Here is a 19,090-nt window from a genome sequence, read left to right as displayed (position 1 = left end):
ATTTAATTTATACTTTGAAGCTCTCTGATTGGTTGTTTCTAACAGCAATGCTCACTGGGACTTGTAGTTGACTCCTACATTTACGTATTTGACTTTGAAAGCAAAAATGTCGGCTCTGTTGTACTGAGGATTAAAGTGAGTTTTATGGTCAACCAAGTGTGGAAAATGTCACCTGACCTCTTGCACCCGAGAGGCTGGGGGGGGGGGGGGGGGGGGGGGTACACACAAAGAGTACACACGTAGTACAAATCACTTCTGAGAACAAATGAAATTATATTTTAAAATATTTTAAGAAACTACATGACGAAGAAATTCTGATAAAATGGACCATGTAACCTATTTGAATCACTCAAAAACATATATATACAGACAAAGTACTTCAAGATACTACAAGTACTACCACAATTTCACCTATTTCTCGCCAGGAGAAGGTGAGCAATGTTCACCGTTACCGATCCCAGCAGCGATCTACGGCACTTTCACAGAGACACTGCATATCCAGGAACACTAGCACAAGACAATGAATCGAACCATAGCTTCCGAATTCTTCTACTTCTGACCGTTACAAAGTTACAATTATTCTCCTGCAGATCATCACACAGCGCATCATCATAAATATTGAAACGCTCCATACCTTTTAGATGTTTTTCTGGAAGAAAATCGCCCCGGAAAATGTTTTAATCCTTTTCCTCATATTGCAGCAGCTCTCTGTCCTTCGTCCTTCGAAACAACTGAGTCTCTACGAGCTTCTATGACGAATGAGTAATAATTTCAGTTTTGGCCTCATGGGTTTGACCCATGGGGGCGGACCACGGTTTTCGATTATTTTATTGGCTTAAAATTCTGTCAAACAACTCAAAGAATGTATCATTACACTGCCCACACTCTTCCGGGTTCAGATCTGTGAGAAATGCGCAAATCGGCCGATCACAGGCTGTGTTAGGTTCAATTACAATCCGTAAAACTGATATTCAGACGAAAATGAGCCAAGTTTTACAGGTTATTATAGGGCCCAGGCTCTCAAAATGATGCCAAACTGCTGTATTAGATAGATTGAACACTATTAGTGATAAAAGAAGTGAAATATATAGTTATATAGTATATAAAAGTACAATAAGACGCTATATGTGCTCCTTCCAAAATCAGAATTGACGTTGGCTGACCTCAGCTGACCTGTACACCGGCATTGATTTCTCAAGCGTACTTCACTCTATCAAAGCCAATTTTTTTTTTTTAAATGACTGCTGACGTGTTGTGATATGATTTGGGAGAGTTTAGGTCTTCGGGTGCATCATTTCAAATAAAAAAAAGTGCTTTTTAGACGAAAAAAAAGGCAAACCTGAACATTTTCAATTTGAGCTGTGTGTAACATTCATCCAGCATTTACCAGTAACATATACAATGACATATACAATTAATTAACAAAGCTCACATTTATTTGTGTTATTATGCCATTTAAATTATTCAAATAGACCTTGTAGTTAGAGATTTACACTCTCTTGAGTATGGGTAGGACATTTCCGAGGAGAGATCTCAAAATAGACTTAGGGTTTAAGAGGTTAATTAATGTCTATAAACATTTTTTTTGCAAGAATCATGCAAGTACAACAACTTCAGCAAATATACTGAACTTGTACAGCATGACCTCATCAAGAGTAAACAAGTTGAGGAGTAAACTAAACAATATTTACATGATGCTGACAGGTTGGTCAAGGCTATAGTCAGGGCAGGATTGGGGTTGTGGTTCCATACTGACAAAGCTGTGAGGTGTCAGTAAATACATAAATACATATTCTAGTAATCACAAAGAGACAAAAACAGTCAGTGTCTTTACAAACCTCTTTGTTTTATTTTGAAAACTTTCACCAGGGCCCTATTCCTCGTACGTGGTTGAACTAAGTCGATCAAATGTCCTATTATCCAGTTTAAATTAACTCGATGATTGACATCAGGCTATCTCGGTTCCTCAAAGGCTGATCCGCGCTCAAACAGTCTCGTTAATTTGAACCAGGGCCCTATTCCTCGTACGTGGCTAACTGAGTTAGCCGGATAATTTCCAGGATGAGATTACATAAGTGAGGCTTTTCGGTTCCTCGAAGCAAGTTTGGAAAAATCACCATAGCAACACATCCATAAGCCTGAACCTGCTCCAGAGCAGGCTTGAGCTAGATCCGCTGGATAAGCTGCCACTCCCCCGGAAAAAAGTGTCAGCTCCCTTCCTCAGAGATCCATCGATGAGGAAGCGATATTAGTCAGATTAGCGTTTTATAGGGAGAGAGTTCTTCGAGATCGCCAAGATCCGTTATCACATCATGATGACTTCCTGTACGAGCGCTATCGATTCTGCCGACAAGGAATCATTTATTTAAAGACCTTCCCGAGCCGTACATTGAACACCACACGCTGCAGCCGAGCATCGACTGTCTCACAGACTGGATCACAGCCTCGCGCTGTTTTGCGAGTGGTTCATGTTTGTACAGTGTCGGTGATGCGGAGAACATCGGGAAAGCCGCTGCATGCCGTGCTGTTCATAAAGTTTATTTGGCGATTAATAAACTTCTGGATGTGTTCATTACATCACCATGGCACATGTTGTATTGATCACCATTCTGAATAATGTTTGTGTGCTTAGTGTTTACTTGCTCCCGTGTCCTCTTGATGGCTGGTTGAACTACATGATGGTTGAAAGCACTCATAATGATATGACAGTATTATTAGTACACCATAGATATCATTGTTGTAGAACATGATTAAGGTGGACTCATGATAAGAATAGAGAGAATTACACACAATTTATTTTTACTGCTGATTATGAATAATACATACACACTGATCCGCCCATACACAGATTCGTACACGCATATTCAAACTCCTATTCTATATGGTAATCTACACATACATGTATATACACACATATATATACATAGTACATGATACATACGTGCATACAGTACATATATCCTCATAAGTATCTATTAATTCGTATCAGTTAGATACTCTTTGGGCTTGTTTTTATCTACTTATTCTGAAAGAGTTGATATAATTATTGTCGCTATAGAACTCATTGGATGATGCGTTCCATTAAGCCTACTGCCAGCAGCACATTTAAAGTAATATCATCTGATTGATTGGGGTGATGAGGCTCTTAAAATTAACCTATACATTTTCCCAACACTTGCGCATTTAACGACGTCTGCGATATTTTGCCATGCTTCTCGTTTAGCCCTCGCAGCGTTAGATTTCGCCATGATTATGGTCTTGAATTCCTCGTATGTGTTCATGATCATCTCCTGCTCGTCAGCGGAGTAAAAAGAGGCTCTTTCTTTGAGTTTATTTGCCGTTGTACTGTTAGAAAATCATGGTTTCGGTGATCGACGCTTCCCTCTTTTGAAGTAGGACGGACACGCGCAACGATCCTGTTGTCTGACATCTGGGCCCTATTCCTCGTACGTGGTTGAACTAAGTCGATCAAATGTCCTATTATCCAGCTTAAATTAACTCGATGATTGACATCAGGCTATCTCGGTTCCTCAAAGGCTGATCCGCGCTCAAACAGTCTCGTTAATTTGAACCAGATGTCAGACAACAGGCACAATCACATGTCAGTATATTCTGAACGTTGTTATGGACAGTCTTCCCTTGAAGGTTTTGTAAATTAAAATTAAAATTAGCTTTTTAATATGATTGTAAAATATGATGTACAAGGGTAACCATGTTTTTCCAGTGTAATAATTATGTGTAATAATTCATGATGAAGAAAAGGCAGAACATTTTATGTGCATAACTACTGTTTACACTGCATAACTACATGACTATACTGTGTAATGTTTTATGCTAAAATGGTCGTTGCATCCGCTGAACATAGGAACTTCCGTGATTATCATTCCTGCTTAAACCTAGTGTTGTAATTGCCATCAGTGACCACATGAGGGCAGTACACGCCCATCAAAACCAAACAGGTTGTCTCCTCTTTCAAAGTAAAACAACTCAAATGTACGGCGGTGATTGTAATAAAATGCTGTCCACTCTTCACGATGATAGCACCGAGATGTTTAATGTGAATCTATTTGTTGTCAGTTGGCTCCAGATAAAAGACAATCATTTTTCAGTTGAGTGGCTTTATGGTAGCTGGTACACCTTTATAGCCTGCTGGAGAATTATAGGTGACACTTCCGTGAATGATGTCTGGAAATGTCAATGTTACATTTCCAGGTTTTATTCTAATCAATCATTGGCGTGTATATGGATGGTAACACACTCTGGATTTAATGGGATAAAATATCAACATAATTTGACATAAAACAATGAATACCAGTTGCCAGTGTCTAAAACTAATGCAGTCTAATACAACAGTCCTGCAGCAAATCCTCCCGTCATGAACCACTACAACAGTTAACACAGTCAACTCCAATCTAGGGTTCATGACAGGACTGTTTCTTTATTATTATTATTATTATTAGACTTAATTAGTTTTACCTAATATGGTGGCAGCTGAATGTAGACTGAAGACTACTGTCCTCTAGTGGTTCAATATGAGCATTACACTATTACGCTCGTATTATAGATAATCATTGTTCATTTGTTTAGGGTACTGCTCAGTGTAATACTGGCATGTATAAATATACATTTATATATATATATATAATATGCAGGATAAAAATATGTCCTATACTGGGAAAATATAAATTAAATTAAAATCTTTTCTCCAGAATACACTATGAGAAGGCAGCCTGTTAAATAATAGATACATAAGATCAATATGATTTACATTACAATATGATAATGTTTGTGTCACCACTTTGAGATGTTTCGTAGAAGCAAGTAGAATGAATTCTGAAATGACTTTTTTGTCTTAACTCTTTCATGTCTTTTTTTTAAACCAGCTACTTGTTAACCTGTGCTTTAGCTTGCTGTCTTTAGGGTCAAATGCTCGTTCCTATTCCAGACTGATCAGAGCGATTGATAAACTGGGTGGTGGTATTTTCAACAGTTTAGAAAAAGGTGTTGTGTCAGTTAACAGCTGTAAGTGGGTCCCCATGAACGAAAGAGCACAATTTTAGGTTGAAAATTATCATTTTTTTATTATTATTATTCATTTAAATTAACAAACACTGCTATACATATTGCTGTTTTTTATTAATTTTGAATCATTTTGAACAGTTAAAGCATTTGAAAAAGAAGTAATAGTATTTAAAAACAGGCGACAGACAGTAGATGACATGTACAGCAGAAGATCTACAGTCAATGGCTTTCCTATGTGTGTCGAGGGGCTGCAGAATATTTCAACATACAGACATATCAGACTCGCCCACAGTAATGTTTTTGGTTTCTCTTTATGTTGTCATACAGGATCAGAGACCCCCCCCCCCCCCACACACACACACACACACCCCCACCCCCACCCCAGTTGCATCCACACGATATCACAGCCGGTGATGTTAAACCCAAAACGTCATCAGAAGAGAAACAGCCGACGTGTTCTTTCCAAAGTAGCAGCAGCTTGTATTGAATTGCAAAGTCCGTTTTCCTGCATCCGGCACACCCACACGTCTTCCAACCAAAACATTTTCTCCTGTAATAACAGAAAAGGGTTTCGAGCAAAGACGACATCCCCCTTCTAAACCCCTGACGTTAGGAATGTTTGAAGTGAACAGAACAAAAAAGTCGCTGTCTCAGTGCACAGTATTGAAAACCCTAACCCTTTAAAGATACACACACGTTAAAACTACGAAAAAAGAAGTGCTTCTTAGAACTTCAGAGATATTACATTTTCTCGAGGTGTCCCCTCTTTCATCTCAGGCCAGCTGTAAAAAAAAAAGAAATCGTCCCTTTCTTGTTGTCAGAAAGTGAACTGTGTCTGGCCCCTCGTTTAAAGCCGGCTCAGCCTCCACTACGTTTCTACAGAGTACCTCTATTTTGGCATACGTTCACACACCCGTAAAAAATCAGCACGTCTGACTTGGATTTAAACATCACTGACTGTCTTTACTAAAAGTGACAGATGTACAAGCACAGTATAAACAGGGTTGACATCATTGGCAGCTGGAGACGGTCTAGACCACAGTGGCTTTTTTGTTGTTTTTGTTCCAAATTTTTTAGACAAAGATGGACAAATTACACGTGTCAAACAAAGCTTTTTTTTGGCGTTTTGAAACCTGACCTGCCCCGAGAGGCAGTAAGACCTTTTGTCTAGAGAAAGTGCGACAACACAGAAAAGAAGGTCAGAATCTGGTGGAGGGCTTTGATCAAACTTTTGTATCGTCCGAGCGGAAAACGTTAAACCTTTTCCCCTACGTGACGCAACAAGGAGAGGACGTTTTCTCATCCCTCCGTGTGCAGTCTATCGCCACCTCTGCAACACTAGACCGCGCGACGCTCTTCACGATGGGGTTCTACTACACATGAGAGATATCCCTGACATCAATGTAAATCACATACACTTTGTCATAAACAGGTTGTAAAAGTTCAGGTACAGAATCACTGAGGAAAAGCACACCGATACTACTGTAAAGTCAAGCCGCTATGGCAAAAATAGAAGATATAGAGTATTGAGGAACTAGTCATTGATTGAAAGTTGGCTCGTAATCCTTTGCAACACTGAGGAGGGCCTCGGTCGCCCGTGGACGACCATTTAGCTTTTCTACAGGCGGATTAAGGAGACAAAACACTTTGTAAAACTGAATCAGCACGGGCCATAAATATGATTAAAGAGATGGAAATAGCATCATAAATGTGTACACACTGCTCGTAGCGATTCCTGAATCAAGGTCCATGTTAGGAACTCAAAATGGAAAAGGAGACGAGAGGAAGTCTTTGCTCGTCGTCTCCTTTGTCTCCTCCTCAGAAAGCCCAGTAGAACGCTGACCTCGTTTAGTGATTTATTGATTCGTCTTGGCGGAGTGCAAGTGTCGGCCACATGGCTTTTGAAACATTTGCAAAAAAATATATATATTAACGCGCTCCCTGGTTGCGGTCACGTCGACTCACAATTGCCAGATTGCGGCGTGTTTCTCTTCAGAATTGTCTTCCCAGTAAACAAGTTGACACTCTGGAGTTGAAATGGCGAAGGGAGGACACTTTTTTTTAGGATTGGTGCACACACTCTGAACGTATACAAAAACATTACACTGAAGCAGAACAAGAAGAAACACGCGGCGTAGCCCTTGTGGGTCTCCCTGCAGGTGGGGGAGGGGGACGGCTCTCATGGTCAGCTTGGTCTGGACTTTTGAATGTGCTCTTGGGTCTTTAAAAAGGTAGGGGAGGGGAGGCGCAGTTGATCCCCACGCTTGCTGTCGGCCACAGTGTTTGTTTCTCAGCCGCCGCTCATAGGGCCAGGAGGGTGGGCGAGTTGAGGGAGTCTGAGGACTGGTCCCCGCTGCTGCTGCTGCGCCGGTGGGCCTTGGAGCAGGACTCGGAGGAGGGCGAGGGGCTCTCGGGCTCCAGCATGCTCGGGTAGGTGAATATGAGGCTCGGGGCGTTGGACGTGGCGGCCGGGGTGGATGCCGCCACCACTGGTGTGTTCAGGCTGTCCCCGTCAGTGCAGTACATCCCGCCGCCGCCCAGGCAGATGGGCTTGATGACGGAGCGCTGGGGCTTGCCCACGACGTCATTTTCGTCGGGCTCTTGCTTCACGACAACATGGTTCATCTGAGCCCGGCTGCCCATGTTGGGGCGCATGGTCAGCGGGAGCGGGGCACACTGCTGCTGCTGGTGCTGCTGCTGCTGGTGCTGATGGTGCTGATGGTGCTGATGGTGCTGATGGTGGCGCTCGTCGATGGGGAGCTTGCACACGGGATTGTGGGCAACCAGCATGAACTCCAGCTTGTCTTTCTCCTTCTGCAGGTTCTCGATCTCCTTCTGCAGGTCCGATTTCTCCTCCTCCAGCTTTTCAGTCTCCTGTGAGGAGAAACAGGAAACATGGTTGAGCGCTAAAGCAGGTTCTTTTTTTTGGGTTGTTTTTCTTCATTTCTTTGGGGCATTTTTGACAGGAAATAAGGGGACAGAGAAATGGGGAACAACATGCAAAAGCCAGACAGTTCAGGGTCCGCACCAATGACCAGGATGGCTTAAATATTATGTTTAAAAAAAATATATACTGCATCACGGATATTTGGTGACAAAAAGCCAAGAAATTGACCCCATAGCTGCAAAAAATGTGACGTGACAATGCCAATCATTTCAAGTTCCTTCCACAATCAGGTCATCAGATTGTGTGACTGTTCCCCCAAGGCGCCAAAAGAGGGCACTGTCCATTTGCTACAGTTCTACTAGCCACAGAAAGGGGCACAATCAGGAACTTGTCCTGGGCCAGTTCGATTTACAAGGCGTAAGCCTCTCTGCTTGAATTTGACTCTCCCATAATGACGGTGCGTTGTTTGTGTCTCGGGGGATATGAGATCTACATCAGAAGCGTGTCTTGAATGTGCACACATTCAAGACAAAAAAACCATAAACACCTCTAGACATCAGGCGGATGAAGATAAGCCGACATGCTGTCTGAGAACTTAGACTCATGGGCAAAGGTATGAGGAAGTAGCACACAAGGAGACAGGGGAGGAGCCCAGAGAGACACTTCAGTCAATCAAAGAGGAGTGGTTGTAGGAACGCTCAGTCTTTTCACTGGGTCACTTCCTTATTTGGAATTTTGAAGAAAAAAAAAGACAGCCGCGTTTTTTTCTTCTTTCCCTAGAGGCAATGGCTGTGGTGTGTGTGTGTGTGTGTGTGTGTGTGTGTGTGTGTGTGTGTGTGTGTGTGTGTGTGTGTGTGTGTGTGTGTGTGTGTGTGTGTGTGTGTGTGTGTGTGTGTGTGTGTTTGCGTATGTGTGTATGCGTGCACGCAGAATGTCTCTATGTGGGATTGTGAGACAAGCAATTGGCCCCTTTTTACAAAATGTCCTTCATTCACGGAGACAGCTGCCTACAGCAAATTCCATTCCTGGTTGTTTTTTTTTTAAGGTCTGACAAGCTCCACCTACCTCACTGTAATTCGGCTAATTAGTCCATTTAGATGCTGCGAGACAGCTCTACCTCTGTCTGCAGCTGCCCGAGACAAAAAAGCCTTTCATCGCCTGTCATCTCCTCGCTCAGACCTCACACTCAGAGACATGGCGAGAGTCGAACCAGTAATGCAAGGTTGTAAATTGAGGTGTGCTCGATCAGTCATAAAAAAAAACTGGACTCCTGCCAGACTTCAGAACCGGTGTGACTATTTTTTCTTTTTCCCCTGTGCATGTATTCAGTGTGAAAATCATTTCTTTTGTTACTTTTTTTTATTTTTTGCAACTATAAGCATGGCAAATTTGCCCAAAAAACAGGAAGCATGGTTGTTCATCCTCATGTTTGCTGCATAAGAGGAAGGTATTTGTGTGATTCAAGCGGGTCCCAATAACAGATTCTGATCTGATGCGGCGGCTCCAGTTTTCAGGTTTCCACTCACCCCTTGCAGCATCTCCGTGAGCTCTCGCCTGCGGTTGCGGCATTTGGCGGCGGCCAACTTATTCCTCTCGCGCCTCACCCTCCGTTTCTCCTCTTCCTCCGGGGTGAGCTAAGGGCAAAGCAGAGAAGGAACACAGCAGGTATGACACAAGCTGTTTGACACACACACACTCAGTCAACAGGAAGCAACAAGCAAGAGCTGGTAGTACCGGCTGGCTGTGAGGAGAATGATGATACCACATAGAATTTATTGGCCTGATAAACTCATTTTGCTTCTTCTCTGTTGAACAAACTATCTCATGTTTAATGATTTCTGGTGAACACATGATGGTGTTTTGCTTTGTTTTCAGGATGAACACACTTCTTCTGAAGCAAAATCCAGCTCTATAAACAGAAACCAACGTCTAACTATCGAAACAAACAAAAAAAGCCTGTTTTTTGCAGTCCAACAATGTCCCTCACCTGTTCGTCCCTCTTGCGTCGCCCCCTGGCATCCCCGATGGAGCGGATGACCCCGGGCCGAGCCAGTGTGTTGTGCCCCAGCAGCCCTGGCCCGTTGGGCAGGTGGTGGCCATACGGGTGGGAGCGGGAGTAAGGGTTGGACATGGAGGTGATGACGGTGGGCTGCACCATCCACTGCAGGTCTTGGCTGGTCGTGATTGCATTGATGGTGGGGATGAAGGCACTGTTGGAGCCGGGCATGTCGACCCTGTACTTCTGGAAGGAGAGGGAACGAGAGGGATTGGATAAGAGGGGACGCACGGCCACATCTGAGGAAACTTCCCGGTAAAGCATCTTCTATCTTCTTCTATCCACGAGCCCTGCCTCACACCACCACCCACCATTATCAAATTCACACATTTTCCACAGTACGAGCTTATAGTAATGATTCAATCCAACATAGGCAAAACACTGTGTATGTAACCCCTGGAGTGGAACAGTGACACATGCTGTGAATCACGCAGGGAAAGCCCAAGGTGTCCACAGCATCTCACTTTACTACAATAACCATGAGACAGAGCACTGAGCTGAAGTATTGCAAACGTCTGGACTGGCAGGAGGGTGAATATACATATTACTGTAGACTGATGGATATAATATAATGGGTCGTATGGTGGCATGGACTTTATTTTATTGAACAGAAGGTTACAGAGGGATTGGTTTTTCTGAGATGCAAAATGATAAGTGACAACAATTTAATGATTTATATGTTGGAATTAACATTTATTTTGAAAAAAAATTTATTTAAAGCAAAAAGATGTATTTGCACTTAGTTGTGGGTGCGGAGCTAAACCGCGATGCAGGATATATGTGTCTGATCTAAAGAAAAAGATTATGAGTTCATGCCGCTCAACCTTTGGCACAAACCCCTCATATTATGGATCAAATCCTCCAACACGATTTTAAAAGTATGAATGTCTACAACCTGCATGTTTGTGGGAACTGACTGTAATAACGATGCCGGTATGAGGATATGTCTGGTCAGTATTACTGGCTGCGCCTGCCCGTGTGCGTAAATTACGCGCGTCGTCATCTCACCGATATTCCCGACTTTCCCGAATTTCCGTCGGATATCCCGGCAGTCTATTGGAACTTTGTTTATTCTGGTGAGTCATTGTGTATGGGATGTGTTAAGCACATGAGAAACGCGAGCAGTTCCAGTAAGGGAGGGGGGGGGGGGGGGGGGGGGGGGGGGGGGGACAGCCAGCTGTAACAAGCCAGATCAGTTAGACCAGAATTATGTGAGCCGAAATTTTTTGGTGAGCTGGCTTCAAAATAAGAGCATAAAAAAAGATGAATTGTATACAGTGGAGTATAAATCACACTCAAACTAAATCAGTACAGTTATGACACTAAATATAGAGAAGCCCCAGTTTATCTGATATAACTTAAAAATATCTGAAGCTCTAATTAAAACAGGGGAAAAAAATGCTCTGCTTTGATATGTCTCAATAAAGAATAACAAAGTCATGTTCCAGCCCGCTGTAATGAGAAACAGACAGTCAGTGTGTGATTACAGGGAACCTTAGCGATGATAGATACGGGCCAAAAGTCGTTTACCGTAATGTTGCGTGAGCCCTGACGACGCTTTTCCACAGAAGTACACTACACAGAGACTGAACTGCGAGCAAACAACATGACTCTTCCGGGATGATTTACATCCTATCATTTGTGAATACATGGCACGGCGTCCTCAGAGCGTTGCTCTGGCAGACCTACAGTAGCCTCGGGTATATCTCACTGAGAAGGTATGAGACCTCTGATGACATCGAGGAGATAATTGCAGGGTGTTTTAAAGGATCGCTCAGAACGCTGCAGCGTTTGCATTTTAGTGGCATTTTCTCGGTAAGGGAATTGTATTTGGTTTGGTTTGGTTTGACCTGCGCTACCGTTATGCGCGCTCGCATCCCGCTGGAAGAAATATGCCATTTTTGCAGCGCGAGACCAATCGAAGAAAATTGGACTACAATCTGATCCGTGGTCGTGTCATATGTGATGGTCCAACCTTAACTGAACTTATATTGTATTTTGCAAAAGCATAACAGTCTTTGGCGCTCTCCAATAATAGCTGGTAGCCAAGACAGACACATCCTGGCCCTCGTGTCAATGTATTAAGCAGTACGTGCCTGTTGCATTCTCCCAACTGGCGCATTGGGTAAACAGCTAATGTTATATGACATGTGGGACTGTGCGTTCTAAAGGCATTATCCTTATACTGCGCGTAAAATGCCATCTCCACTGGGGTGCCACAAGCACAAAGACCCCCACGAATATTACAGTTTTACGCACAGACACGATAGATGAGAGCGACGGACAGATGTAGTGGATTTGACACTGACATCTGGAAATCCCAAGCAAATTAAATTCAGTGTCTCCCATTTCTCCTGCACAACATCAGCACAGTTACCTTCACCTCTATGAGTGTAACCTGTACCTTTTGAAGTTTTGTTTTATTACAAGGAAGAAACATGTACGGTTTCATTTACATGTGCAAAAATCACCACGTATTCCATATTTACTGTGCGCACCAGCCCGTGCGCAAATTTGATGTTTGATCAAAAGCACATCATCCGACGGTGTTTGGATAAACTGTGACACAATTCAAACAGAACGATTATCAAATACTTGCCAACAGATCGAGTCTTGCATCAGTTGAGTCATCGATTCAATCTGTGTCACTGGGTTCATTAGTTTCCCCCCCAACCCCCCAAAGCAACCCGGAGAATGCCTTTATAAAATCTATTAACTGGTGGAAGCGCAGTGCCGTGAGAAAATACATCTATACGACGAACGACGTGTATGTTTCAGATGTTGCGCACTTGACATTGACATGATTACGGTATTATTTATAGGTATAATGTCGCGGAAGCCCGGCGTTTCCTTGTGTTACCTGGTAGCTTGAGGTAGAGATCGGACTTCCGATCGTGCTGCTGCCACTCGTGAAGGACTCTGGCTGGGCCGGAGAGGTGCTGCTTCCGCGGGACGAGGTGTCGTAGTTCCCGGAGTAGTCCTGGTACATGGTCCAGGAAAGAGGAGACTGTTTGAGATCTGAACCCTCCGCCCCCTCTTTTTCTTTTTTAGAATCCTCGCAGTTAAAAAGGCACCAAGAGAAGAAAAAAATCCTCTGAGTCGAGACGTTGTTATTTCGGGATATCCAGAGAAGAGTTGATAAAGACCAAGTGCAATGACGCTGCTGTAAACTAACCTAAAACATCTCACAGATATTGCCAGCTGCAATGAATATTTCTTCCTGCTCGCTAAAGCTATTTCTTATTGTGCTTCTTTATTATTATTATTGAGCCGCAGGCAGATCTTTACTACACTATGGTCGATCCTCTCAGGTGCGCAAACTTCAGCCTAAAGTCAGCAGCACACCTACCGCAGACGGATCCAGTCGAGACGAGTGTAGTTACAGAGTGACTCACGCAGGTAACGTTCGCTTTCAAGCCTACTGCCCAGCTAATCGTCTGAGTAACTCCCGTCGCCTTGCCTAGATACTCCGCGCACTCTGTCTGAGCTCTCCGCTGTTCACGGAACAGTTCTAACTTTTTTCTTTCTTTCTTTTCCTTTTTTTTTTAACCACACTTCCTAGAGATGACTCACTTCAATGGCACTATGAAGCAACTGCAACGGCTTTTCAACACCAACGAAACAGCCCACGTCACGGCCTGGGCGTTGCAACTTCTCCCAGGGAGGGGTCGCGTTCTGGATAAGGCAGTGCAAAAAGAGAGATCCGCCGTGACCATTCGTCGCCCAGCGGACACTGGAGACATAACCGAAACGCAAGGGATACAGTAAAAGCAGCCCAGATACATGCGGACAGATTTATTTTTTGATACGAACGTCAGCGCCCGCTGTGGAGTTCACTGTTTGGTCTGACTTGCCTCGGTCCATTGACGCAAGTTTCCTAAAATGGGCAGTTGCGTCAGAGAGCGCGTGTGGGTTTCCTTGGTAAAGGGAAGCGTCAGACACTGGAGGGATTCCCTCCCCTCGCGCGCTGCATTCCGGACTCTGAGCTCTCGGTGCGCGGGTCCCGGTCCGGTTCCTGCTGAGTGCAGAAAAAAACGAAGATATGAAAGCTATAAACGTATAGGCTACAGATAATAAAGAGCGTTTAAAAACCCGTGTGACGCGCGCGCGCTCCCGTGGGTCTGAGTTTAGAGCAAAAAAAACCCAAACATATCTTGGAGGTTTAATGTGAAATAATTAATTCGATATCTGCATCTGTGATCAGTCTCGAATGCCTAACTGTGTTGGCAGCATAGGGAGGACGCACGCGTGTACAGCCCACCGTGCCCGTTGTATCTGAAGACACGCGAGCTCAGCATCTACCGGCTTTCATCTGCCACTGTCCCCCGTTAATAGAGACCACTCACACTGATCGGACACGGTAGAGTTTCAAGCACAATTCAGTCTTTGCGTTAATCTCGCGGCGACGCACTTGGAGAGCGCGATTTGGCACACGGAGCGCGAAAGGGACGGTGCAAAAAAAAAATAACCGCAGCATTATCCCGTGCAGTTTGGTCACGTTAACGTGGCCCACCGGTCAGGGTCTACACACACAACGGGTGCAGCACGGCGGGTTCAAAAGAAATGGAAAAGAAATGTGGGCTAATTGTGACTCGGACGCAGCTCATAAACAAGGGCACGGCGCCCAGAATGTGACACGTTACACGAGATGAAATGGCGTATTAAACATAATCCAATCTGCTATGGTCCCTATTTTAGCACCACAACTGGTTATATGCTGAGCTCTCTTAAAGATTTTTTTTTTTTTTGCAGCGCGCGTCTTTGCCAGAAAGAGTCGCTCGCATAAAAAAAAGTTCCAGATGCAGGGGGAAGTTGTGTCGAGGGAAAATAATCTGCAGGGGGGTTTTCTGAGGTGACCACTCTGACTTTATGCGCTTGCTCATAACGTGAACACGTCAATTATACTGTAGGTAAGCCCTTCCAATATGTCACCCTTTCCTAAGAAAGTGGGTGTCATTTTCATTGTTTGTTGCTTACCTTTTGACCTGTGCCGTGATCCGGAACTCCGTGTGTGACAGCGCGACAGAAAGCACGCGGATGTTATTTTCAACGATATTAATTGATGATTAGTGTTTATCATCTGGCAACGACCCATCTGTTTTAGCGGGCGACGGTGTTGCTAAGCGACAGTTTCCTGCTAAATAGCTCTGGGGGGGGGGGGCGACGACTCTAAGCTGCCATAGTCCTATAATTAATGCCGTAATATAATTTGAGACGCACCCGTCGGCGTCGATTTGGGTGAAGTTAAAGGTATGGCACTGTGACAGGCTCTGTTCCCTATAGGCCTACCAGTCCAATTTGGGTCTTTTAAGTACATAATGGGATATCATCACGCGCAGCGTAATGTGACGCCCGTCAGTCAGAAGTCGTCGCTCCAATTTGTCATTAGTTTCACGGGGGTTGATGGTAAATTAAGTATTAAAAAAAGAAGAAGAAGAAGAAACAAGAGCCTGAGCAGTGCGGCGCCATCAGGTCACGTGACAAGTGGGTTCGTCGATGCGTGTGCGCATGGACCTCGGCTGATCCTCGGGTCGTGCGCCACCCGAGGCGTCGGCGTCCCTCCATCACACATCATAAGGGATCGGCTCCCCGTGTGGACCATCTCGTGGAGTCCACGCAGGTATTATGTCCCCTGACGAACAGAGGCTTACCTGGCTGGCCGTGGCCCGCCGCGTTTTGACCCATGCGAGGTTGACGTGACCCTAATGCTGCATTCAAGTGCCCGTCTGCAAAATCCGAACGGTAGATTGTGAATTAAGGGCAGTCAAATGCTTTTGCCCGAGGACGATGACACAAATGGCGATATTAAAATTAGGTTATTGGCGACACTAGGCTGAATGGTACAGAGGTGCAGCAGCTGTAGCACGAGGAAGAGGACATTTTGTTATGCAATACGAAGGTCTATATGACATGAGTTGCATATCATAGAGCAGGTGGACTATCAAACAATAACATCTTCATAGTCAAACTCCACTGTGAGTTTATGCTGCCTCACAGTGCTGTCAGTGACCCACCGAAGGGGAAAACACTGCATGAGTGAGGTAGAGCTTAACGTTGGATGTCTAGCAGTGGCAACAAGTGAAAGAAAGTGCACTTTCTTGTAATATAATGTGTTTGACATTCATTTTTTTAGATGCCCATAAGTAATAAGTACTTTTAGTGCAGAAGTTGGTGTTAAACCTGAATAACTTGACTCTAGGTTTGCCTGTGAACAACATTCCAAGCAAACCTTTTTTTAAATGTATTTAAAAGAGAAAATTAGCTCATGTGTGGATGTGCAGGTTCAATCAGTATTGATGATAAACGTGTCATGTCCGTGCTGTACTGACCCAGAAAGCTGAGTTCGCAGCTCCAAAATCTGTCATTCTTCCTGAATCCAGTGCCGTCATTTTGATGTGACAGTGACGCAATTGGATGCGAGGAAGAACTAGGGGCGATTTCAGCTTGGATTTCTCCGGGTAGCCAGGAGGGTGAGGCTGGAGGGGAGTCAGAAACCTTGCATCCACAATCCGCAATGCATCCTGGTACACGTAGGCACTGCTGGCACGGCTCCTCGAGCAGGAGAGCTCAGCTTTCTGGGTCAGTATAGCACACACTCACACACTGAGGGATTCATTGCTTCAATTGATTACATTTACCATTAACACTGATTGGACATCCACATAAAAGGTGGAGAATTTAAGGCACTTGCACTGCATTTCTAAGGTAATAATCAAACATTTGAGTCTACTACAGCTGAGTAACTTTGTAGATGAAGGTTTTACAAGCATATGAAACATTAAAGGGTATGATATATACACTGCATATAAAGTATAAAGAACCACCACATGAGAATCCCCAGTATCCCCGTAAGATACAAGGACTAGGTTCCAGAGGGTCTGTCAGCATAGTAAATAATGGAGGACTGTTCAACACGTCCATCTATGTTTGAATGAATTCTGTTGTTACGGTGGAATAAGCCAACAGCTGAATGTAAACTAGGCCGAAGAATATTCTACTCCATTTAATTTATGTTGCATTCTACTCCTGCAGGGTGCGATTGTTTTTATTTATTGTCTAATATATATATATATATACATACAAACGAATCCTCCTCATTGAGTGACTTTATTGCTAAATAATTACCAAGAAAACCGCTCAGCAGGACAAAGGGGGAGGAGACCATATCCATCAGCAGGTTTATAATACACAAAAATCATTGTGTTACAGTTTGACTTTTTTTTGCCCTTGCCTTCCGCTGTGTTCTTCCCTTTAGCGTCACTCACCTGTCATGTTGTAATACCTTAACCTGGATAATAGCTCCACATGATCAGCATGGCTAATCTCACAGCTCAGGTGCTGCTAGCAGGACACACGCAGGCACCAAAGTGCTGACTGTGGGAGCACAGAGAGTGGGTTAATGAACAATCAGCGTGACTGACAGTGGGATTTATTGTCGTGCTACAGTGCTTCGGTAACACACTTAATATACTGTTCATATATTACAGAAGCAGCAATGCTTTCCTGCCACACGATGCCGGAAGCTGAAGTGGACTTGCTAGTGAGCAACACTTGCCCTTTTCTCCCCCCCTGACTGTCAACAATGGAATAACCCCCATTGAAACCATCCCATATGACTTGGTTTTGCTCTGACAATGCGGTGACAAATGTGAGCTCCTTTGTCACAGTGTCTTGCTCAAGTTGGACTTCTTAAATAGAAATCTAATCAGCAGTTTCATCAGGATTCCCACTGTGCAAGGAACAAAAAGAGAGGCTGGATGCCAGACAGCTCCTGTGAATTAAAGTAACCATCCTTCGGTGATTTCATTTACCGGTTGCCTTGGTGACTCGTGTAAAGCAGTCGAACACAACAGCGCAGAGGGATAATTTGATCGCTCTTGACCTCTGGAGTGTGGGATTGCAGAGTGAAGAATAGGAATTCATTGGCTGCGTATCCTCCAATAAGGCCAGTCACTTCCAGGTAGGCAAGAAGCTCGACAGCATCTTCCTCTTGTTCACATGCAGTCTATCTGGACGGCTTATGAAGACAAGCACATTACATGTATAATACGTCAACGTCCTATGGTGCGGTTTCCGCCTGTATGCCAGATCCCATATGCAAAAGCAATTAATGAACGCAGATGCAAGCATTCTGTGACAATTTCAGGCTGGGAATGGATGAACATTAGAGCGGACTAATGTCTACTAATATGCCTCGAATTACATTGGCACCTAGTGGCAGTGATTAAAAAAGCACTTCAACAATTTTACATATGGGGATCAGTTTACTTGTGTTGGAAGGTTCGACTCAGCCCGTGATAACGATTGTACAATGTCTTTCGTGGCTCTGGTGGGAATCTCTGTACTGACCTTCAAAAGAAACACAACAGGACAATTAGAATGAATTTAGTTTGAACATTTGAATATAATTTTAATACGTAAATTATCTTTCCCTTAAATCTGAAATAAGTCATTTTTCGGCCACTTGGACAGCGGACAGAAGTTGTGAACACAACACTGACGTATCGCCTTTTATGTTAATATGGCGAACTTGTTAGCAAACAGTTGCTTATTTATACATCATTCGTTCAAAGTCATGTTTTTGTCCACCTGATGAATGCACGTCCAGTATTCACTCTCTTTTAGCTCGGTTTTTGGTCTCTACCTCCGTTCCTAATGCTCCATTATGTTCAGCAGCTGGTCTCTAACTGTGTCTGTCTGCTGTTTGGAGCTGAGCAGGTCGTGGATTGTGACTTTTTAGAGCTTTTTCGATGAGAACAGCTACTAGACTATCAGAGTGTTAACAATCTTCTCATCTAATATCTAACTGAACTATTGAACTATCTCTAACTTCTCCTTCATTGAAGTAAAAAAGATTGATTTTCCAGGTATCAATCTAAGGGAAGGTTTAGGCTTTCTTTTAGTAATTATTATGCTTGATATATGAAGAATATGTTGATTTGAATTGTTTTGCTGTTTTGTTTTAAGTGTATCGCTTGTGCTTATTTAAAAACATGTTTCTGCTACTGTCTTGTCCAGGACTCCCTCGAAAAAAAGATTTTAAATCTTAATGGAAATATTGTGGTAAAATAATAAAATAATATATATCAGTCGGTATGGTTAATTTAAAGGTGGAAGTGGTGAGG

At 43.7% G+C, this 19,090-nt stretch overlaps 1 protein-coding gene across 1 annotated transcript; it reads right to left on the bottom strand.

Annotated features, from left to right (window-relative positions):
* Window positions 1-5,408: 5,408 nt before the first annotated feature.
* On the bottom strand, window positions 5,409-13,534 carry fosl2 (FOS like 2, AP-1 transcription factor subunit). Its single transcript, XM_079174849.1, has 4 exons — window positions 12,826-13,534; window positions 9,897-10,151; window positions 9,436-9,543; window positions 5,409-7,896 (listed from the first exon to the last, which is right to left on the bottom strand). Exons 1-4 carry the CDS (start codon window positions 12,952-12,954, stop codon window positions 7,324-7,326), a joined length of 1,065 nt encoding a protein of 354 aa, XP_079030975.1. The 5' UTR covers window positions 12,955-13,534; the 3' UTR covers window positions 5,409-7,323.
* Between the last annotated feature and the right edge of the window lie 5,556 nt (window positions 13,535-19,090).

The sequence above is a fragment of the Pholis gunnellus genome, assembly GCF_910591455.1.
Source record: "Pholis gunnellus genome assembly, chromosome: 15".
Lineage (NCBI taxonomy): Eukaryota > Metazoa > Chordata > Actinopteri > Perciformes > Pholidae > Pholis > Pholis gunnellus.
The sequence above is the reverse complement of the archived record's forward strand: the minus strand, read 5'-3'. Positions and strand labels throughout refer to the sequence as shown.